At 48.0% G+C, this 22,809-nt stretch overlaps 3 protein-coding genes across 7 annotated transcripts in view; 1 reads left to right on the plus strand and 2 right to left on the minus strand.

Moving 5' to 3' along the window:
* The window catches only part of GPR137C (G protein-coupled receptor 137C), a 30,639-nt gene extending 22,777 nt beyond the window's left edge, over positions 1-7,862 (minus strand). Inside the window, exon 1 of the mRNA XM_038756830.1 lies at positions 7,519-7,862. Within this exon, the coding sequence (XP_038612758.1) occupies positions 7,519-7,860 (342 nt within the window). The 5' untranslated portion in view covers positions 7,861-7,862. The remainder of the gene's footprint in view (positions 1-7,518) is intronic.
* LOC119937089 (forkhead box protein G1-like) lies at positions 7,860-8,404 on the minus strand. Its single transcript, XM_038756723.1, has 2 exons — positions 8,077-8,404; positions 7,860-7,993 (listed from the first exon to the last, which is right to left on the minus strand). The coding sequence occupies exons 1-2, from the start codon at positions 8,402-8,404 to the stop codon at positions 7,860-7,862; spliced, it is 462 nt and encodes a 153-aa protein (XP_038612651.1).
* Positions 8,405-8,502: 98 nt separating this feature from the next.
* TXNDC16 (thioredoxin domain containing 16) overlaps positions 8,503-22,809 on the plus strand; it is a 68,697-nt gene continuing 54,390 nt past the window's right edge. Inside the window, exon 1 of one of the 5 annotated variants that reach the window (XM_038756824.1) lies at positions 8,503-8,542. Coding sequence is in view for 1 of the 5 variants with exons in the window: in XM_038756823.1 (XP_038612751.1) it covers positions 11,624-11,753 (130 nt within the window). In the remaining 4 variants the exon portion in view is untranslated. Of the gene's footprint in view, positions 8,543-11,622; positions 11,754-22,809 lie in introns of those variants that run through there. The other 4 variants (XM_038756827.1, XM_038756826.1, XM_038756823.1 and 1 more) reach the window with 4 other exon arrangements.

Consider the following 22,809-nt stretch of genomic DNA (forward strand, 5'->3'; position numbering starts at 1 on the left):
TGAACTCTCCCATGTGCTTAGTACAGTGTTCTGCACACGGTAAGCATTCAATACATACAACTGACATTGCCCAGAGCATGTTGGGCACAGAGAGGCTAGGAGTGGGCAGCTCTCCTCTGAGTCCTGCTGCTGGGGAAATGTTCATTTGGGTGGGTGAGTTGTGGGGTAAGGAGATGCAACAAGGACAACACTTGTGGCACTATTTCTGTGCCAAGCACTGTGGTAGGTACAGTTGAATCAGACTGAATATCTATTTATATTAATGTCTGTCTCCTCCCATTGGACTCTAAGTTCATTGTGGACAGGGAATGTGTCCATTTTATTACTGTATTGCACTGTCCCCAGGGCTTAGTACAGTGCTCTGCACACAGCAAGCGCTCAACTACCATCGACTGACAATCCCTATCCCTCATGGGGCTCACAGGCTAAGTGGGAGGAAGAACAGATATTAAGTTCCCATTTTCCAGAGGAGGAAATAGGCCCAGAATAAGTAGGTAAGGAGCAGTACTTGTGCTGTTTGAATACCGATTCATTCAAGCGTGTTTATTGAGTGCTTACTGTGTGCAAAAGCATTGTATTTAGCACCTGGGAGAGTACAACAGACACATTCCCTGCCCACAACGAGTTTACAGTCTACCGATCCCTACCCCTAGAACTGCACAAGGCTTCACCCCCCCACATAGGGAAAAGCAACTTAAAATTGAATCTTTCAACCCTTACATTTTAAACACCGTCTCCATTTAATGAAAAATTGTTTTCCAAACAGATCCAAGTGGCCTATCTTCACTAGGGTCTTTATGGACAGGAGACGTTAAGTAGTTCAGGCATTTAGCGCTTGAATGGGTGGAATACTTATCAAACGCTAAGTCTGGTGACCTAGTTCTAAAACACATTCAGGATCTCATTGCAGAGACCAAAAAGTTACTTTGAAGCCAGAGCTTTAAACTAAGACTGAAGAGTTCACATTGAAGGATTTCTGCTGTGAAATAGCTTAGCCCTTCATTTATCACTAGTAAAATTCTAGAGAGATTGCACCTACGAAAACACCATTTACTAGAAAAAAAACCATTTAACACTTATGGCATATTAGACATATGTTAGTTACTTTAATAGAGGCAGTGATTAAGATTTTCAGCTAAAAAAAATATGTTCTATGAAGTTACAGAATACCCTTCCTTGAGAAGTAGTGAGCAGTGGGGGCAGGGATTGTCTCTTTATTGCTGTATTGTACTTTCCAGGCCTTTAGTACAGTGCTTTGCACACAGTAAGAGCTCAAATACAATGAAAGTAGTGGTGCATAGTGGGGATTATCAACACAGAGGAACAAATGTCAGATTAAGGGGCTGCTTTTCCTTGGCATGAAGGCAAGCTGAATTTAATATTGTGCATACACTTTTAAGCACCAAAACTAAGTGTTTATCCGTGCGTTTTGCTTCCACTTCCCACGACCATCCCATTTGGTGATTTGCCCAAGGTCACAAGGCAGGCAAGCAGAGGAGCCGGGATCGAACCCTTACTCCCTTCGAAGCACTTAACTGAAATTGGTGGCGGTGGGGATTACTAAGGTAGCAGGAAAAAAACAGAGGCAGTGTGTCCTAGGGGAAAGGGGATATGATTGGGAGTCAGAAGCACAGTTCCAGTCCCAGCTTCTCCACTTTCCTGCAGCGTGACCTTGGGCAAGTCACTTCACGTCTGTGGGCCTCAGTTTCTTCATCTGCAAAGTGGGGATAAAGATACCTGTGTTTGCTCCCTCTTAGATAGTATTCCCCATATGAGGACAGGGACTGCGTCCGATCGGAGTATTTTAGCACATAGGAGATACTTAAGTATCATTATTATTCCGCGTCTTCAAGGAGCTCTGTCGTAGGCCACGTCATTGCTTGCTACCCCTTCCGCCTCATGAATGGGAGGAAAGGTGGGAAATAGCACCGGACAGCTCGGATAAGGCATAGGAAACAAAACAAGGGCATAAGTTTGAAAGCTTATAAAACACCTGACCACCCCGTAAAATGGTGTGCAGTGCTAATCCGAATTTGGGGAGCCACAGGGTAGAGCTCCAAAAGGTACAGGAGGGGCAACCCAGGTGATCAGGGGGAGACAAACGCTTAGAAGGGTCGATGAAAAAGATTAGGGCTCTTCCTTCTGGAAAGCAAAAGGCTGGACAACACTCAAGTTTGCCAAATCCTGGAAGGTGTGTATAAAAGTGAGCCCTGGGAGGTTTTGTTCATTCAATAATCTCATAACTCTGAGACAAAAAAGCTCACCCTCACACTATCGAAGGTGGAGAGATCAGAGCAAAATCAGAGGAAACGCTTATTCACACAGCAGGTGGAAAGCAGACAGAAGGTGGAAAAACCACACAGCGTAGTGGAAAGAGCACCGACTTGGGAGTAAGCTTATTGTGGGCCGAGAATGGGTCTGTTTATTGTTGTGCTCTCCCAAGTGCTTTAGTAATGTGCTCTGCACACAGAGAGCGCTCAAATACGATTGAATGAGTCAGAGGACCTGGGTTCCAATCCAACTCCGCTACTTATCTGCACTGTGGCCTTGGCCAAGTCACTTCACTATTCTGTGCCTCAGTTCCCTTCATCTCCAAAATAGGGATTCAGTACTTATTCTCCCTCCTAGACCGTGAGCCCTACATGGGACCTGGTTATCTTGTATTTACTCCAGTGCTTAGTACCCTGCTTGGCACATGGTACGCACTTAAATTCCACAATTATTATTATTAAGGTGAGCCTTCTGATTGTTTTCAGTCTGTGTGAGAAGGGTGTGGATAAATCCTTGAACATTAAGTCCACAGTGGGTTATGAGAGATAAAGTTAGGGACAGTAGGTGACAAGTCACCACACATCAGAATGCCTAGGCAGGGGCTTTGCCATCATCACTGCCATCTTTTAGACTGTGAGCCCACTGTTGAGTAGGGACTGTCTCTATGTGATGCCAATTTGTACTTCCCAAGCGCTTAGTACAGTGCTCTGCACATAGTAAGCGCTCAATAAATACGATTGATTGATTGATCACTGATCAAATACTGGGGTTGAAGGACCACTGGTCCGACTCAAATCGTGGCCCTACTTCTGTTCTTCTGCTCAGTATGTCAATTTTGTCACAGATTTTTTTTTTGTTTAACAGCTCTGGGACAAGATCTGGTGGAAAGGAGGTTAACAGGCCCTAACGGTGCCTTTGGATTATCTGTACGTGTTGATTTTCCAGGCTCTTCCCCAGCCTCCCCACGGGAACGTGTGGCTGAAAAATTCACCTGTTAGTACGATGTACGTTTAACTATCATTTAACTAGTAGGCTGAATAATTCCCCCCGCTTGGCTAAAAACTGTCCCTTCGGCAGATGCCGATGATTTCACAGCATCGTCAACAGCCTACATATCAGGGGCTTAGTCGTACCCTATTACATAAACTCAATATATTGATTTGTTTTGTCTCAAGTGAAGCAGAGGTTGGACAAAAAAAACAAACAAAAAACAGACAAAAAACCCCACCACTTTGGTCCTGCATCACTTTGGGAACGGGTTAGGTTGAAATATACGTGGTGAGATTTGATGGCTAGCTCCAGGCTTGCCTTTTGCAAGTGGGTCGGACGGCTAGATGTCGCAGAGTAAACCCAAGCTGCCCCCCGCCGATAAAAGAGAAGGGGGCACCAATAAAAGAGAAAGGGGCATGTGTGTGTGTGTATATATCTATAAACTGTTTATAGTTTATATATCTATATCTGTTTATATGTTTATATATCTATAAACTATAGATATAGATTATATCTATAAACTGGTTGCCAAACATTTGCTATATATATACACATATATACACACACACATACATACACACATATATGCACACACACACTTATACGCGCACACACACTTATACGCGCACACACATATACGCGCACACACATATACGCGCACACACACATACGCGCACACACACATACGCGCACACACACATACGCGCACACACACATACGCGCACACACACATACGCGCACACACACATACGCGCACACACACATATACGCACACACACATATACGCACACACACATATACGCGCACACACACATATACGCGCACACACACATATACGCGCACACACACATATACGCGCACACACACATATACGCGCACACACACATATACGCGCACACACACATATACGCGCACACACACATATACGCGCACACACATATATACGCGCACACACATATATACACACACATATATACGCACACACACACACACACACATATATAGCGCAAATGTTTGGCAACCAGTTTATTGCCAATTCTTTTTTCTTTTGCAACAGGCAAGGACGGTGAGAGTTCTCCCCCTCTCTGGTCCCCGATGCCTCAGGGCCAAGAGAAAGGACCGGACGGTCCGGAGGTAGGACACATTAGCACAGTGCTCTGCACACCGTAAGCGCTCAATAAATAGGACTGACAAACAGCAGGCAACAGGGGCACGGAGAGGGCAGATCCCAGCCCCCCGTGCTGACCCTTCAAGCTGCCGGCCGGTCGCGGGGTCATCATCATCATCATCAATCGTATTTATTGAGCACTTACTATGTGCAGAGCACTGTACTAAGCGCTTGGGAAGTACAAATTGGCAACATCTAGAGACAGTCCCTACCCAACAGCGGGCTCACGGTCTAAAAGGGGGAGACGGAGAACAAAACCAAACCTACTAACAAAATAAAATAAATAGAATAGATATGTACAAGGATGGGGGGGGGGGGAAAGAAGATGCGGAAGGGTCTCCCGGATAAAAGAGACGCAACAACAATAGCTGTGGCCGGGTGACGTAATGGTTGGCAGCGGGCCAAGCTGGAGCAGCGCCGCTGCTTGAGCATCCCACCGGCCTCCAAAACAGTCCAATGGAGCTGCGCCTCCAAGCTGGCCGCTTCTTTCGCCGAACAAAGGACTCCTTTTGCACCCCAAGTTGCCAGGGGGTCCCCCCCGCTCCATCCTATTTATTGCACGCTCCCCCGCGTGCGGTGCACTGGGCTGAGCGCTGCGGGAGAGGATGCTGGAACGAGGACCAGGAGCGCTCCCTGCCCCCTCCACGAAGGGGCTTGGCGTCCAGTGCGTTGCCTGTCGCTCATTCGGTCAATCAATCAATCAATCGCATTTATTGAGCGCTTACTATGCGCAGAGCACTGTGCTGAGCGCTTGGGAAGTACAAATTGGCAACATATAGAGACAGTCCCTACCCAACAGTGGGCTCACAGTCTAAAAGGGGGGGGAGTATTTATTGAGCGCCTACTGGGTGCGAAGCACTGGGGAGAGGAGGCCGGAACAATAAACAGGCACATTCCCCGCCCGCAACGGGCTTACGGTCTAGAGTGGCCTGGGGATTTAATGATGATGATAATAATAATAATAGTACTTGTTAAGTGCTTACTATGTGCCAAGCACTGTTCTAAGCGCTGGGATTTGCCTCTCCCTCATTCGATCCTATTTATGGAGCGCTCACTAAGTGCAGGGCACTGTACTAAACGCTTGGGAGAGGCCAACAGATACAGCCCCGGTCCAAGACGAGCTTTGGGTCTCAGGGAGCTGGGGGAGGAGGGGGTGTCTCTCCCTTATTCGATCCTATTTATGGAGCGCTCACTAAGTGCAGGGCACTGTACTAAACGCTTGGAAGAGGCCAACAGATACAGCCCCTGTCCAAGACGAGCTTTGGATCTCAGGGAGCTGGGGGAGGAGGGGGTGTCTCTCCCTCATTCGATCCTCTTTAAGGAGCGTTCAGTGAGTGCGGGACACTGTACTAAGCGCTGGGGGAGAGGCCCTTGTACTAACATTCCCTACCCGCCACGAGCTTCCAGGCTAGGGAAAAGGATTTGTCTCTTCTTTTGGAAAAAAGCAGGCCAGTCCGCAGCACAAAAGGGGGCCCCACCCCCGCATCCAGCCCCCAAACTCATTCAGACGCACTGACTGTGTGCAGGGCACTGTACTGAGCGCTTGGGAGAGGACGGTACGGGAATAAAAAGACCGTCCGAGGCCTGCCCCGAAGCGGGGAGGGAGAAAGAGGGAATGCTGCTTAACCGGGGAGGAGTAACGGCCGCTCAGAGGGGCAGCCCCCTCCTCACATATACAAATACAGCATAAACACTCCAAAACAATCCCCCCAAAACCACACAACCACAACCCCGCCAAACAAAACTCAAAGCCACACGGATCGGCGCTTAGAACAGTGCTTGTCACATAGTAAGCGCTTCACAAACGCCGTCATCATACACAGCCACCCCAAACCACGCAAATACAAACCTCAAAAACCAAGCCACCCAAACTCACCAAACCGACCACACAAACCCAAACCCACCAACCCCCCCCAACCCCAACCAACCCAACCCCCCCCAACCCCAACCAACCCAAACCCCCTAAGCCAACCCCACAAAAAGCCACCCCACCAAACCCCATAACCACAACCCCACAAAAGCAAACTCCCCAACCAACCCCAACCCCTCAACTCACCCAAACCCCACAAATGCCAACGCACCAAACCCCACAAAAAGCAAACCCCCCAACCAACCCCAACCCCCCCACACCCCCCAACCAACCCTAAACCCCCAATCAACCTAAACCCCTCAACGTCCCCAACCAACCCAAGCCCGTCAACACCCCCCAAACTCCCCAACCAGCTCAAACCCCCGAAACCCCCCAACCAGCTCAAACCCCTCAAACCCCCCAACCAGCTCAAACCCCTCAAACCCCCCAACCAGCTCAAACCCCTCAAAGCCCCCAACCAGCTCAAACCCCTCAACCAGCTCAAACCCCCCAAACCCCCCAACCAGCTCAAACCCCTCAAACCCCCCAAACCAGCTCAAACGCCCCAAACCCAAACCCCTCAACCCCCCCAATCAATCAATCGTATTTATTGAGCGCTTACTATGTGCAGAGCACTGTACTAAGCGCTTGGGAAGTACAAATTGGCATCACAATCCACCCAAACCCCTCAAACCCCCAACCCACCCAACCCCCTCAAACCCCCCAACCCCCTAGACCCCTCAAACCCCCCAACCCCCTCAAACCCAAGACCCCCAACCCACCTAGACCCCTCAAGACCCCCAAACCCCCAACCCCCTCAAGACCCCCCAATCCCCCCAACCCCCCCAATCCCCCCAACCCAAGACCCCCCATCCCCTCAAGACCCCACAATCCTCCCAAACCCAAGACCCCCCAATCCCCCCAAACCCCTCAAGACCCCCAAGACCCCCAATCCCCCCAAACCCCTCAAGACCCCCCAATCCTCCCAAAACCCTCAAGACCCCCCAATCCTCCCAAAACCCTCAAGACCCCCCAATCCTCCCAAAACCCTCAAGACCCCCCAATCCCCTCAAGACCCCCAAACCCCTCAAGACCCCCAAACCCCACAAGACCCCCAAACCCCTCAAGACCCCCAAACCCCTCAAGACCCCCCAATCCCCTCAAGACCCCCAATGCCCCCAAACCCCTCAAGACCCCCAGCAGGCGCCCGGGTGTGTGTCCGTGGGGGGGGGGTGTTCACCTGGGCCAGGTGGAGGTTGAGGAGGCAGAGGGTGGCGAAGAGGAGGCAGGCGGGGCAGCCGTGGAGCAGCCAGTGGGTGCCGGGGCGGAGGCGGGGCAGGGCGGCGGGGGAGCCGCGCGGGGCCAGGGCGGCGGCGAACAGGGTGGTCCTCAGCGCCGCCCAGCCCAGCCCCAGGAACAGCCCCACGCTCTGGCAGCTCAGCCGCCGCGACCCCCACGCCAGCAGCCGCCACAGCTGCGCGTAGGCGAAGGCGAACAGCGAGCCGTACAGCGCCGTCTGCACCGCGCTCAGGCACAGCTGCGCCCAGCCGGACGCCGGCCCGCCCGCGACGCTCGCCCGCATCAGGGACGCACGCAAGGACGGACGGACGGACGGACGGCAGGACGGCGGGACGGGTGGGCGCCTCCCCCGCTCCCGAGCCGACGGACCGCCGTGGCCGCCCCCCGCGACCCCTCCGCCGGCCGGACACAATCAGCTGAGGAGCCCCGGCATTTGAGGCGCTCGCTTCGCACCCCGGCCTCGCCCCCATTGGCCCGCGCCCGCGCGCCGCCCTCGGACGCCCATAGGCCACCGGGGACGTCAATCTACCCTCCCCGCGCCCCCGTTGGTCGACGCCGCCCGCCCCCCCGCTCTCTCGGACGCCGATTGGACGAGCGCCCGGCTCGGCGGGGACTGGGGTGGGGACCGCTTCTCCGTTTGTCGGGCCGGGGGCGCTCCTCATTGGCTGGGGAGCCCCGCCCTCCGGACTCCCCATTGGCTGGCGGGTCGTCGGAGCAGGAGCACGTGGAGGAGGGGGCGGAGCCACGAGGGGGGGTTGTTTTTTTGCTTCGGATGCTGCGGGGGCGCGCGCGCCTTGCCCGGGCTCGCTGCACGGTGCATGGTGCATGCTCGTGCATGCACAGGCGGGTGCAACCGCCCCTCTCCGGCATCCCCTCCTCCTGGAGGCCGTTGCCTAAACCAGCCCCACCTCCCCTTCTCTCCGCCGGTCCTTGGCATTCATTCATTCAATCGTATTTATTGGCAGGTGAGTCTTCTTTTTTATTTTCTTTTATTTTATTTTATTTTATTTTATCACGTGGACTGCTCCAAAACCCGTCTTTTTTCAGCCTCCCGCCCCGGAGAGGCATCGCTTTGGTCCCCTCCAAGGCCTGAGCAGGCCCAGGGGTGCCAATCTACCTCACGGCTCTACAGACTCTATTTTTTTTTTAATTAATCATATTTGCTAAGCGCTACTAGTTGCCAGGCGCTGTGCTGAGCGTTCGCTTGTGTCTGTTCATTCAGTCGTATTTACTGAGCGCTTACTGTGTGCAAAGCACTGCACTAAGCGCTTTTATGTATATATGTTTTTATGTATATCTCCTTTAGACTGTGAGCCCACTGCTGGGTAGGGACTGTCTCTGTAAGTTGACAATTTGTACTTCCCAAGCGCTTAGGACGGATGGGCGCCTCCCCCGCCCCCGAGGCGACGGACCGCCGTGACCGCCCCCCGCGCCCCCTCCGCCGGCCGCAGACAATCAGCTGAGGAGCCCCGGCATTTGAGGCGCTCGCTTCGCACCCCGGCCTCGCCCCCATTGGCCCGCGCCCGCGCACCGCCCTCGGACGCCCATAGGCCACCGGGGACGTCAATCTCCCCTCCCCGCGCCCCCATTGGTCGGCGCCGCCCGCCCCCCCGCTCTCTCGGACGCCGATTGGACGAGCGCCCGGCTCGGCGGGGACGGGGGTGGGGACCGCTTCTCCGTTTGTCGGGCCGGGGGCGCTCCTCATTGGCTGGGGAGCCCCGCCCTCCGGACTCCCCATTGGCTGGCGGGTCGTCGGAGCAGGAGCACGTGGAGGAGGGGGCGGAGCCACGAGGGGGGTTTTTTTTTGCTTCGGATGCTGCGGGGGCGCGCGCGCCTTGCCCGGGCTCGCTGCACGGTGCATGCTGGTGCATGGTGCATGCTCGTGCATGCACAGGCGGGTGCAACCGCCCCTCTCCCGCATCCCCTCCTCCTGGAGGCCGTTGCCTAAACCAGCCCCACCTCCCCTTCCCTCCGCCGGTCCTTGGCATTCGTTTATTCAATCGTATTTATTGGCAGGTGAGTCTTCTTTTATTTTATTTTATTTTATCACGTGGACGGCTCCAAAACCCGTCTTTTTGCAGCCTCCCGCCCCGGAGAGGCATCGCTTTGGTCCCCTCCAAGGCCCGAGCAGGCCCAGGGGTGCCAATCTACCTCATGGCTTTACAGACTCTATTTTTTTTAAAAAAATTTAATCATATTTGTTAAGCGCTACTCGGTGCCAGGCGCTGTGCTGAGCGTTCTCGTGTGTCTGTTCATTCAGTCGTATTTATTGAGCGCTTATTGTGTGCAGAGCACTGCACTAAGCGCTTTTATGTATAGATGTTTTTATGTATATATCCTTTAGACTGTGAGCCCACTGCTGGGTAGGGACTGTCTCTATAAGTTGACAATTTGTACTTCCCAAGCGCTTAGGACGGATGGGCGCCTCCCCCGCCCCCGACGCGACGGACCGCCGTGGCCGCCCCCCGCGCCCCCTCCGCCGGCCGCAGACAATCAGCTGAGGAGCCCCCGCATTTGAGGCGCTCGCTTCGCACCCCGGCCTCGCCCCCATTGGCCCGCGCCCGCGCACCGCCCTCGGACGCCCATAGGCCCCCGGGGACGTCAATCTACCCTCCCCGCGCCCCCATTGGTCGACGCCGCCCGCCCCCCCCGCTCTCTCGGACGCCGATTGGACGAGCGCCCGGCTCGGCGGGGACGGGGGTGGGGACCGCTTCTCCGTTTGTCAGGCCGGGGGCGCTCCTCATTGGCTGGGGAGCCCCGCCCTCCGGACTCCCCATTGGCTGGCGGGTCGTCGGAGCAGGAGCACGTGGAGGAGGGGGCGGAGCCACGAGGGGGGGTGTTTTTTGCTTCGGATGCTGCGGGGGCGCGCGCGCGCGCGCCTTGCCCGGGCTCGCTGCACGTTGCATGCTGGTGCATGGTGCATGCTGCATGTTGCTGCACGGTGCATGCACGTGCATGCACAGGAGGGTGCAACCGCCTCTCTCCCGGATCCCGTCCTCCTGGAGGCCGTTGCCTAAACCAGCCCCACCTCCCCTTCCCTCCGCCGGTCCTTGGCATTCATTCATTCAGTCGTATTTATTGGCAGGTGAGTCTTCTTTTATTTTGTTTTACTTTATTTATTTTATTTTATTTTATCACGTGGACGGCTCCAAAACCCGTCTTTTTTCATCCTCCCGCCCCGGAGAGGCATCTCTTTGGTCCCCTCCAAGGCCTGAGCAGGCCCAGGGGTGCCAATCTACCTCACGGCTCTACAGACTCTATTTTTTTATTTTTAAATTAATCATATTTGCTAAGCGCTACTAGGTGCCAGGCGCTGTGCTGAGCGTTCGCTTGTGTCTGTTCATTCAGTCGTACTTACTGAGCGCTTACTGTGTGCAGAGCACTGCACTAAGCGCTTTTATGTATAGATGTTTTTATGTATATATCCTTTAGACTGTGAGCCCACTGCTGGGTAGGGACTGTCTCTGTAAGTTGACAATTTGTACTTCCCAAGCGCTTAGGACGGATGGGCGCCTCCCCCGCTCCCGAGCCGACGGACCGTCGTGGCCGCCCCCACTCCCCCTCCGCCGGCCGGAGACAATCAGCTGAGGAGCCCCGGCATTTGAGGCGCTCGCTTCGCACCCCGGCCTCGCCCCCATTGGCCCGCGCCCGCGCACCGCCCTCGGACTCCCATAGGCCACCGGGGACGTCAATCTGCCCCCCCGCGCCCCCATTGGTCGACGCCGCCCGCCCCCCCGCTCTCTCGGACGCCGATTGGACGAGCGCCCGGCTCGGCGGGGACGCGGGAGGGGGCCTCTTCTCCGTTTGTCAGGCCGGGGGCGCTCCTCATTGGCTGGGGAGCCCCGCCCTCAGGCCTCCCCATTGGCTAGCGGTTAGTCGGAGCAGGAGCACGTGGAGGAGGGGGCGGAGCCACGAGAGGGGGTTATTTTGCTTCGGATGCTGCGGGGGCGCGCGCGCGCGCCCTTTGCCCGGGCTCGCTGCACGTTGCACGGTGCATGCTGATGCATGGTGCATGGTGCATGCTGGTGCACGGTGCCTGCTCGTGCATGCACAGGCGGGTGCAACCGCCCCTCTCCCGCATCCCCTCCTCCTGGAGGCCGTTGCCTAAACCAGCCCCACCTCCCCTTCCCTCCGCCGGTCCTTGGCATTCGTTCATTCAGTCGTATTTATTGGCAGGTGAGTCTTCTTTTATTTTATTTTATTTCATTTTATCACGTGGACGGCTCCAAAACCCGTCTTTTCTCATCCTCCCGCCCCGGAGAGGCATCGCTTTGGTCCCCTCCAAGGCCTGAGGGCTTGGTGGGCCAAGGGCTGAGCAGGCCCAGGGGTGCCAATCTACCTCACGGCCCTACAGACTCTATTTTTTAAAAAATTTAATCATATTTGTTAAGCGCTACTAGGTGCCAGGCGCTGTGCTGAGCGTTATCTTGTGTCTGTTCATTCAGTCGTATTTACTGAGCGCTTACTGTGTGCAGAGCACTGTACTAAGCGCTTTTATGTATATATGTCTTATATGTCGCCTATTCATTCATTCAATCGTATTTATTGAGCGCTTACTGTGTGCAGAGCACTGTACTAAGCGCTTTTATGTATATATGTCTTATATGTCGCCTATTCATTCATTCAATCGTATTTATTGAGCGCTTACTGTGTGCAGAGCACTGCACTAAGTGCTTTTATGTATATATGTTTATGTCTTATATGTCGCTTATTCATTCATTCAATCATTTATTGAGCGCTTACTGTGTGCAGAGCACTGTACTAAGCGCTTTTATGTATATATGCTTATATGCCTTATGTCTTGTATGTCACGTATTCATTCATTCGTATTTATTGAGCGCTTAGTGCATGTGCCTTATGCCTTATATGTCGCGTATTCATTCATTCATTCAATCGTATTGAGCGCTTACTATGTGCAGAGCACTGGACTAAGCGCTTTTGTGTATATATGTCGCTTATTCATTCATTCAATCGTATTTATTGAGCGCTTACTGTGTGCAGAGCACTGTACTAAGCGCTTTTATGTATATATGTTTATATGTCTTATATGTCGCTTATTCATTCATTCAGTCGCATTTATTGAGCAATTACTGTGTGCAGAGCACTGGACTAAGCGCTTTTGTGTATGTATGTCTTATATGTCGCTTATTCATTCATTCAATCGTATTTATTGAGCGCTTACTGTGTGCAGAGCACTGTACTAAGCGCTTTTATGTATATATGTTTATGTCTTATGTCGCGTATTCATTCATTCAACCATATTGAGTGCTTACTGTGTGCAGAGCACTGTACTAAGCGCTTTTATGTATATATGTTTATATGTCTTATATGTCGCTTATTCATTCATTCAATCGTATTTATTGTGTGCTTACTGTGTGCAGAGCACTGTACTAAGCGCTTTTATGTATATATGTTTATATGTCGCTTATTCCACTGTTGGGTAGGGACTGTCTCTATATGTTGCCAGCTTGTACTTCCCAAGCGCTTAGTACAGTGCTCTGCACACAGTAAGTGCTCAATAAATACGATTGATTGATTGATTATTCATTCATTCAGTCGTATTTATTGAGCGCTTACTGTGTGCAGAGCACTGTACTAAGCGCTTTTATGAATGTATGCTTATCTGCCTTATGTCTTGTATGTCGCTTCATTCATTCATTCATTCAATCGTATTTATTGAACGCTTACTGTATATGCCTTATGTCTTATATGTCGCGTATTCATTCATTCAGTCGTATTTATTGAGCGCTTACTGTGTGCAGAGCACTGTACTAATCGCTTTTATGTATATATGTTTGTCTTACATGTCGCTTATTCATTCATTCAATCGCATTTATTGAGCGCTTACTGTGTGTAGACCACTGTACTAAGCGCTTTTGTGTATATATGTTTATATGTCATATGTCGCTTATTCATTCAATCGTATTTATTGAGAGCTTACTGTGTGCAGAGCACTGTACTAAGCGCTTTTATGTATATATGTTCATATGTCTTGTATGTCGCTTATTCCACTGTTGGGTAGGGACTGTCTCTATATGTTGCCAGCTTGTACTTCCCAAGCGCTTAGTACAGTGCTCTGCACACAGTAAGCGCTCAATAAATACGATTGATTGATTGATCATTCACTCATTCAATCGCTTTTATTGAGCGCTTACTGTGTGCAGAGCACTGTACTAAGCGCTTTTATGTATATATGCTTATGCCTTATGTCTTATGTCGCTTATTCATTCATTCAATCGTATTTATTGAGCGCTTACTGTATATGCCTAATGTCTTATATGTCGCGTATTCATTCATTCAGTCGTATTGAGTGCTTACTGTGTGCAGAGCACTGTACTAAGCGCTTTTATGTATATATGTTTATATGTCTTATATGTCGCTTATTCATTCATTCATTCAATCGTATTTATTGAGCGCTTACTGTGTGCAGAGCACTGTACCAAGAGCTTTCATGTATATATGTTTATATGTCTTATGTCTTATATGTCGCTTATTTATTCATTCATTCAATCGTATTTATTGAGCGCTTACTGTGTGCAGAGCACTGTACTAAGCGCTTGGGAAGTCCAAGTTGGCAACATATAGAGACGGTCCCTACCCAACAGTGGGCTCACAGTCTAGAAGACTGTGTCTTCTGTATATGTCTATATGTACATATTTATCATTTTATTCTATTCTAGACCGTGACCACCTTGTTAGACAGGGTTTGGCTCTATTGCTGAATTGGACTTTCCAAGCGCTTAGTCCAGTGCTCTGCACACAGTAAGCGCTCAATAGATACGATTGACTGAAGGAATTTATTTTAGGTCTATATGTACATATTTATTATTTTATTCTATTCTTCTAGACCGTGACCGCCTTGTTGGGCAGGGATTGGGACTTTCCAAGCGCTTAGTCCAGTGCTCTGCACACAGTAAGCGCTCAATAGATATGATTGAAGGAATTTATTTTCTTAATGATGTGTATGTATTTACATTGACGCCTGTCTACTTGTTTTGTTGTCTAGACTGTGAGCCTGTTGTTGGGCAGAGATTGGCTCTCTTATTGCTGAATTGGCCTTTCCAAGCGCTTAGTCCAGTGCTCTGCACACAGTAAGTGCTCAATAGATATGATTGAGTGAAGGAATTTATTTTCTTAATGATGTGTATGTATTTACATTGATGCCTGTCTACTTGTTTTGTTGTCTAGAGTGTGAGCCCATTGTCGGGCAGGGATTGACTCTATTGCTGAATTGGACTTTCCAAGCGCTTAGTCCAGTGCTCCGCACACAGTAAGCGCTCAATAGATACGATTGACTGAAGGAATTTATTTTCTTAATGATGTGTATGTGTGTACATTGACGCCTGTGTACTTGTTTTGTTGTCTAGACTGTGAGCCCGTTGTCGGGCAGGGATTGGCTCTCTTTATTGCTGAATTGGACTTTCCAAGCGCTTAGTCCAGTGCTCTGCACACAGTAAGCGCTCATAGATACGATTGACTGAAGGAATTTATTTTTTTAATGATGTGTATGTATTTACATTGACGCCTGTCTACTTGTTTTGTTGTCTAGACTGTGAGCCTGTTGTTGGGCAGAGATTGGCTCTCTTTATTGCCAAATTGGACTTTCCAAGCGCTTAGTCCAGTGCTCTGCACACAGTAAGTGCTCAATAGATATGATTGAGTGAAGGAATTTATTTTCTTAATGATGTGTATGTATTTACATTGATGCCTGTCTACTTGTTTTGTTGTCTAGGGTGTGAGCCCGTTGTCGGGCAGGGATTGACTCTATTGCTGAATTGGACTTTCCAAGCGCTTAGTCCAGTGCTCCGCACACAGTAAGTGCTCAATAGATACGATTGACTGAAGGAATTTATTTTCTTAATGATGTGTATGTGTGTACATTGACGCCTGTGTACTTGTTTTGTTGTCTAGACTGTGAGCCCGTTGTCGGGCAGGGATTGGCTCTCTTTATTGCTGAATTGGACTTTCCAAGCGCTTAGTCCAGTGCTCTGCACACAGTAAGCGCTCAATAGATACGATTGACTGAAGGAATTTATTTTTTTAATGATGTGTATGTATTTACATTGAAGGCTGTCGACTTGTTTTGTTGTCTAGACTGTGAGCCCGTTGTTGGGCAGGGATTGGCTCTCTTTATTGCCAAATTGGACTTTCCAAGCGCTTAGTCCAGTGCTCTGCACACAGTAAGTGCTCAATAGATATGATTGAGTGAAGGAATTTATTTTCTTAATGATGTGTATGTATTTACATTGATGCCTGTCTACTTGTTTTGTTGTCTAGAGTGTGAGCCCGTTGTCGGGCAGGGATTGACTCTATTGCTGAATTGGACTTTCCAAGCGCTTAGTCCAGTGCTCCGCACACAGTAAGCGCTCAATAGATACGATTGACTGAAGGAATTTATTTTCTTAATGATGTGTATGTGTGTACATTGACGCCTGTGTACTTGTTTTGTTGTCTAGACTGTGAGCCCGTTGTCGGGCAGGGATTGGCTCTCTTTATTGCTGAATTGGACTTTCCAAGCGCTTAGTCCAGTGCTCTGCACACAGTAAGCGCTCATAGATACGATTGACTGAAGGAATTTATTTTTTTAATGATGTGTATGTATTTACATTGACGCCTGTCGACTTGTTTTGTTGTCTAGACTGTGAGCCCGTTGTTGGGCAGGGATTGGCTCTCTTTATTGCCAAATTGGACTTTCCAAGCGCTTAGTCCAGTGCTCTGCACACAGTAAGCGCTCAATAGATACGACTGAGTGAAGGAATTTATTTTCTTAATGATGTGTATGTATTTACATTGATGCCTGTGTACTTGTTTTGTTGTCTAGAGTGTGAGCCCGTTGTCGGGCAGGGATTGACTCTCTTTATTGCTGAATTGGACTTTCCAAGCGCTTAGTCCAGTGCTCTGCACACAGTAAGCGCTCAATAGATACGATTGACTGAAGGAATTTATTTTTTTAATGATGTGTATGTATTTACATTGAAGGCTGTCGACTTGTTTTGTTGTCTAGACTGTGAGCCCGTTGTTGGGCAGGGATTGGCTCTCTTTATTGCCAAATTGGACTTTCCAAGCGCTTACTCCAGTGCTCTGCACACAGTAAGTGCTCAATAGATATGATTGAGTGAAGGAATTTATTTTCTTAATGATGTGTATGTATTTACATTGATGCCTGTCTACTTGTTTTGTTGTCTAGAGTGTGAGCCCGTTGTCGGGCAGGGATTGACTCTATTGCTGAATTGGACTTTCCAAGCGCTTAGTCCAGTGCTCCGCACACAGTAAGCGCTCAATAGATACGATTGACTGAAGGAATTTATTTTCTTAATGATGTGTATGTGTGTACATTGACGCCTGTGTACTTGTTTTGTTGTCTAGAGTGTGAGCCCGTTGTCGGGCAGGGATTGGCTCTCTTTATTGCTGAATTGGACTTTCCAAGCGCTTAGTCCAGTGCTCTGCACACAGTAAGCGCTCAATAGATACGATTGACTGAAGGAATTTATTTTTTTAATGATGTGTATGTATTTACATTGAAGGCTGTCGACTTGTTTTGTTGTCTAGACTGTGAGCCCGTTGTTGGGCAGGGATTGGCTCTCTTTATTGCCAAATTGGACTTTCCAAGCGCTTAGTCCAGTGCTCTGCACACAGTAAGCGCTCAATAGATACGATTGACTGAAGGAATTTATTTTCTTAATGATGTGTATGTATTTACATTGATGCCTGTCTACTTGTTTTGTTGTTTAGACTGTGAGCCCGTTGTGGGGCAGGGATTGGCTCTCTTTATTGCCAAATTGGACTTTCCAAGCGCTTAGTCCAGTGCTCTGCACACAGTAAGCGCTCAATAGATACGATTGACTGAAGGAATTTATTTTCTTAATGATGCGTGTGTATTTACATTGATGCCTGTCTACTTGTTTTGTTGTCTAGAGTGTGAGCCCGTTGTCGGGCAGGGATTGGCTCTCTTTATTGCTGAATTGGACTTTCCAAGCGCTTAGTCCAGTGCTTTGCACATAGTAAGCGCTCAATAGATACGATTGACTAAAGGCATTTATTTTCTTAATGATGTGTATGTATTTACATTGACACCTGTCTACTTGTTTTGTTGTCTAGACTGTGAGCCCGTTGTGGGGCAGGGATTGGCTCTCTTTATTGCTGAATTGGACTTTCCAAGAGCTTAGTCCAGTGCTCTGCACACAGTAAGCGCTCAATAAATACGATTGACTGAATGAATTAATTTTATTAATGATGTTTGCATTTACATTGCCGCCTGTCAACTGTTTTGTTGTCTGTCTCCCCCCTTCTAGACTGTGAGCCCGTTGTTGGGCAGGGATTGCCTCTGTTGCTGAATGGGACTTTCCAAGCGCTTAGTCCAGTGCTCTGCACACAGTAAGCGCTCAATAAATACGATTGAATGAATGAATTTATTTTATTAATGATGTGTATGTATCTATAATTCTATTTATTTGCACCGATGCCTGTCTACTTGTTTTGTTGTCTGTCCCCCCACTTCTAGACTGTGAGCCCGTTGTTGGGGAGGGATGGTCTCTATCTGTTGCCAAATTGTACTTTCGAAGCGCCTAGTACAGTGCTCTGCCCCTAGTAAGCACTCAGTAAATACGATTGAATGAAGGAATGAATGACTGAGCATACTGCGGGACAAATTCATCATTCAGCAGGGCAGATAAGAGTCAGTGAAGTTTATTGAACGCTTACTATATTAGAGAAGCAGCGTGGCTCAGTGGAAAGAGCCCGGGCTTTGGAGTCAGAGGTCAGGGGTTCGAATCCTGGCTCCACCACAAGTCTGCTATGTGACCTTGGGCAAGTCAGTTAACTTCCCTGAGCCTCAGTTCCCTCATCTGTAAAAATGGAGATTAAGATTGTGAGCCCCACGTGGGACAACCTGATCACATTGTATCCCCCCGCAGCGCTTAGCACATAGTAAGCGCTTAACAAATGCCATTATTATTATTATTATTATTATTTGTTAAATGCTTACTATGTGCACAGCACTGTTCTAAGTTCTAGGGAGGATACAAGGTGATCAGGTTGTCCCACGGGATCACAGTCTTAAAAATTAATAATGGTATTTAAGTGCTTACTATAATAATAATAATGATGGTATTTGTTAAGCGCTTACTATGTGCGAAGCAATGTTCTAAGCGCCGGGGGGGATTCAAGGTGATCAGGTTGTCCCACGTGGGGCTCACAGCCCTCATCCCCATTTTACAGATGAGGGAACTGAGGCACAGAGAAGTGAAGTGACTTGCCCAAGCCACACAGCTGACAAGCGGCAGAGCCTGGATTTGAACCCATGACCTCTGACCTCCAAGCCTGGGCTCTTTCCACTGAGCCACGCTGCTTTATTATGTGCGGAGCACTGTACTAAGTGCTTGGGAGAGGACAGTACAACAGAATTAACGGGTCCATTCCCTGCCCGTAACGAGCTTCCTTGTAAAAAGAAGTTTAACTTTCTTCTCTGATGATGTAATTAGAGAGAGTTTGATCTTGACGGTTTTGGTCGAGGACTGCTCATCAAAAGGAATGTTTTTGAGGAGCATATTTGGTCCTGATTCAATATAGATGCTTTAGATGAAGGAATTGAAAGCCAGTCAGTCCTATTTATTGAGCGCTTACTGTGTGCAGAACACCGTATTAAGCACTTGGGAGAGTACAATACCACGGTATAAAAGACACATTCCCTACAGTGCTCTGCACACAGTAAGCGCTCAATAAATGCGATCGAATAAATGAATCAGTGCCCACAACGAGCAGAGGGGGAGACGGACATTAATATAAATGATATAAAATTACATTTTCAGAAAATACTCAAGTGGGTGGGGTTGCCAAATCTCTGGATGATTGGAGAAAGATTCAAATTAATGTAGCGAGAAGTTGGAAGAATGGCCCTGTAAAAAAAAAACAGGATTGCGATTTAGTAGAACAAATGCAGAGCACTGTAGTAAACACCAGAATTTTGTTCATTCATTCAGTCGTATTGAGCGCTTACTGTGTGCAGAACACTGTATTAAGCACTTGGGAGAGTACAATACCACGGTATAAAAGACACATTCCCTACAGTGCTCTGCACACAGTAGGCGCTCAATAAATACGATTGAATAAATGAATCAGTGCCCACAACGAGCAGAGGGGGAGACGGACATTAATATAAATGATATAAATTACATTTTCAGAAAATACTCAAGTGGGTGGGGTTGCCAAATCTCTGGATGATTGGAGAAAGATTCAAATTAATGTAGCGAGAAGTTGGAAGAATGGCCCTGTAAAAAACAGGATTGCGATTCAATAGAATCATTCATTATTTGTTGCCAATTTGTACTTCCCAAGCGCTTAGTACAGTGCTCTGCACATAGTAAGCGCTCAATAAATACGATTGATGATGATGATGATTCAGTCGTATTGAGCGCTTACTGTGTGCAGAACACCGTATTAAGCACTTGGGAGAGTACAATACCACGGTATAAAAGACACATTCCCTACAGTGCTCTGCACACAGTAAGCGCTCAATAAATACGATTGAATAAATGAATCAGTGCCCACAACGAGCAGAGGGGGAGATGGACATTAATATAAATGATATAAATTACATTTTCAGAAAATACTCAAGTGGGTGGGGTTGCTAAATCTCTGGCTGATTGGAGAAAAATTCAAATTAATGTAGCGAGAAGTTGGAAGAATGGCCCTGTAAAAAACAGGATTGTGATTCAATAGAACAAATGCAGAGCACTGTAGTAAACACCAGAATTTTGTTCATTCATTCAGTCGTATTGAGCGCTTACTGTGTGCAGAACACCCTATTAAGCGCTTGGGAAGTACAAATAGGCAACATAGACGGTCCCTCCCCAACAACGGGCTCATAGTCTAGAAGGGGGAGACATTTTGTTCAAATGTCAATCTATGAACTCTTGAGAGAAAAATGTTTTGTAAATCCAAAACTGTGATACCAAAGTAAGATTTTCCGTATTGGGAAAGAGAACATCTGCCCTTTGGTTACATCACAAAAATCTATGGTAGAGCTCTTAGCTTTGTCTCTTTTACCTAAAAACATTGTAGTAAGGACGTCGGAGTAGGTAGGCCTGTTCCCTTACAAAGGAGCTTACAGTCTAGAGGAAGATGGAGACAATCTAAATAAATAATAATAATAATAATCGTATTTTTTAAGTGCTCACTACATGCCAAGCACTGTTCTAGGCACTGGGGTAGATACAAGGTAATCACGTTGTCCCACATGGGGCTCACAGTCTTAATCCCTATTTTACAGGTGAGGTAACTGAGGCACAGAGAAGTTACATGAAGAGCCTAAGGTCACACAGCAGACAAGTGGCAGAGCCGGGATTAGAAGAGAGTTTAATAGGGGAAGGCTCTGAAGATGGGGAGAGGGGTAGGAAGAAAAAACAGATTATAGAAATAATGTTCAGTGGACAGAAAGTCGTCTAGGCCCAAGTCAGAAGGAAAGACCTGTTACGGAATGGGAGGAACTTGTAGATTATCAGGATGATAAAACCCTGTAATGAGTTACCAAGGGAGGCTGTGATGTCTACATCTCAGGAGGATTTTAAGAAAAATGTGCATAACCGCTTTTCTTGGTTAATTTTAGCAGATACCCTTGATGTTCCTTCCTGCTCTGATGCTATGAGGACCCGAAACTTTGTCTCTCCCCCCCCCCCTTTTTTTTTTTTTACCTAAAAGCGTGGTTGCATTTTAAAAACTAAGAAAATGATTACATATTTTCCCTGCTGCCCCAAAGAAGTTTTTGAATAACTTTGAAAATGTTAGTACTTCTGTATGTTATTTATTTATTTATTTTACTTGTACATATCTATCCTATTTATTTTATTTTGTTAGTATGTTTGGTTTTGTTCTCTGTCTCCCCCTTTTAGACTGTGAGCCCACTGTTGGGTAGGGACTGTCTCTATATGTTGCCAATTTGTAGTTCCCAAGTGCTTAGTACTGTGCTCTGCACATAGTAAGCGCTCAATAAATACGATTGATGATGATGTATGTCCGGCATATTAGTGTTTTAGGACAAGTCTTTGCCATTCCCTCAGTCTAACAAAGCCCAACTTCCTGTTCCATGTTTCCTCCCTGAATTATCATATTTGAGATTAAAACAGCATTTTAATTTTAGAAAATCAGACTTTCAGTTTCTAGACCCTGAGACCGAACTAGGGTTGATTTTAATAAGAGATTAGCTTTTTAAAAAAATATTCCTTGAACTCTGCCATATATCGTTGGGGATCCAGGTTGAAAGTACGAGAAAAATATTCATTCAGTCATATTTATTGAGTGCTTACTGTGTGCAGAACACTGTACTAAGCGTTTAGGAAGGGCTTTAGTAGTTATTGTTCGCTCTTTTTTTAAGTGGGGTTTGCTAAGTGCTTACCAAGTGCCGTGCACTGTACTAAGCATAAGGGAGGATACAAGTTAATCTGGTTAGACACATAAAGGGCTCACAGTCTTAATGTCCATTTTACAGATGAAGTAACTGATGCATAGAGAAGGGAAGTGACTTGCCCAAGGTCATACTGCAGAAAAGTGGTGGATCTGGCTTTAGAACCCAGATCCTTCAGGCGCCTAGGCCACGGCTGCTTGTCATGCTTCTTCCAAACATCAGTTAGGTAATTAAGTCTAAGCTCCTTCCAGTCTTTCGAGAAACTCTTTCTGAAAAGAGTGCAGTGTTATACTTTATTTTTTGAAAATGGTTTTCAATATTATAATTTTTGTTATAAGCAGAATTAGGTTGTACTGTTTGAATGGACTGTTTTGAATGGTCTGTTGAATCTCTACAGCCCAGTAGTCAGGTTTAACTGGCCTTTGGATACTTTCAGGGTTTGGAAGTTGTAGTAAGAACTTGCTTCTGTTGCCACAGAGATACCGCTTGGCCATTTGTAACCCATTCAGGACTTCCTATCTATTCAGTCGTATTTATTGAGCACTTACTTTGTGCAGGACATTGTACTAAGTGGTTGGGAAAGTACAATATAACAGTAAGCAGACATATCCCCACGTTGCACTAGTGACGAATCGTAGGGCATTTACTTGAACTTCCATTTTTGAACGTCTAGCCTCGGTACCTCTGGAAACTTCCAGAAAACAATTAATGCCTCTTTCTTTTAACCCTCATGTACTTCCCTTCTTTCCTACCTCGGTACCTCTGGAAACTTCCAGAAAACAATTAATGCCTCTTTCTTTTAACCCTCATGTACTTCAGAAAAATTCAGTGGGC

Source organism: Tachyglossus aculeatus, chromosome 14 (assembly GCF_015852505.1).
Source record: "Tachyglossus aculeatus isolate mTacAcu1 chromosome 14, mTacAcu1.pri, whole genome shotgun sequence".
Classification (NCBI taxonomy): Eukaryota; Metazoa; Chordata; class Mammalia; order Monotremata; family Tachyglossidae; genus Tachyglossus; species Tachyglossus aculeatus.

Coding starts and splice junctions, on each gene's coding strand:
- LOC119937089 (XM_038756723.1), bottom strand. CDS start 8,404: ATGCACCATGCACCGTGCAGCGAGCCCGGGCAAGGCGCGCGCGCCCCC. Junction 7,994..8,076: donor GTCCCCGGTGGCCTATGGGC/GTCCGAGGGCGG, acceptor GGGGCTCCTCAG/CTGATTGTGTCCGGCCGGCG.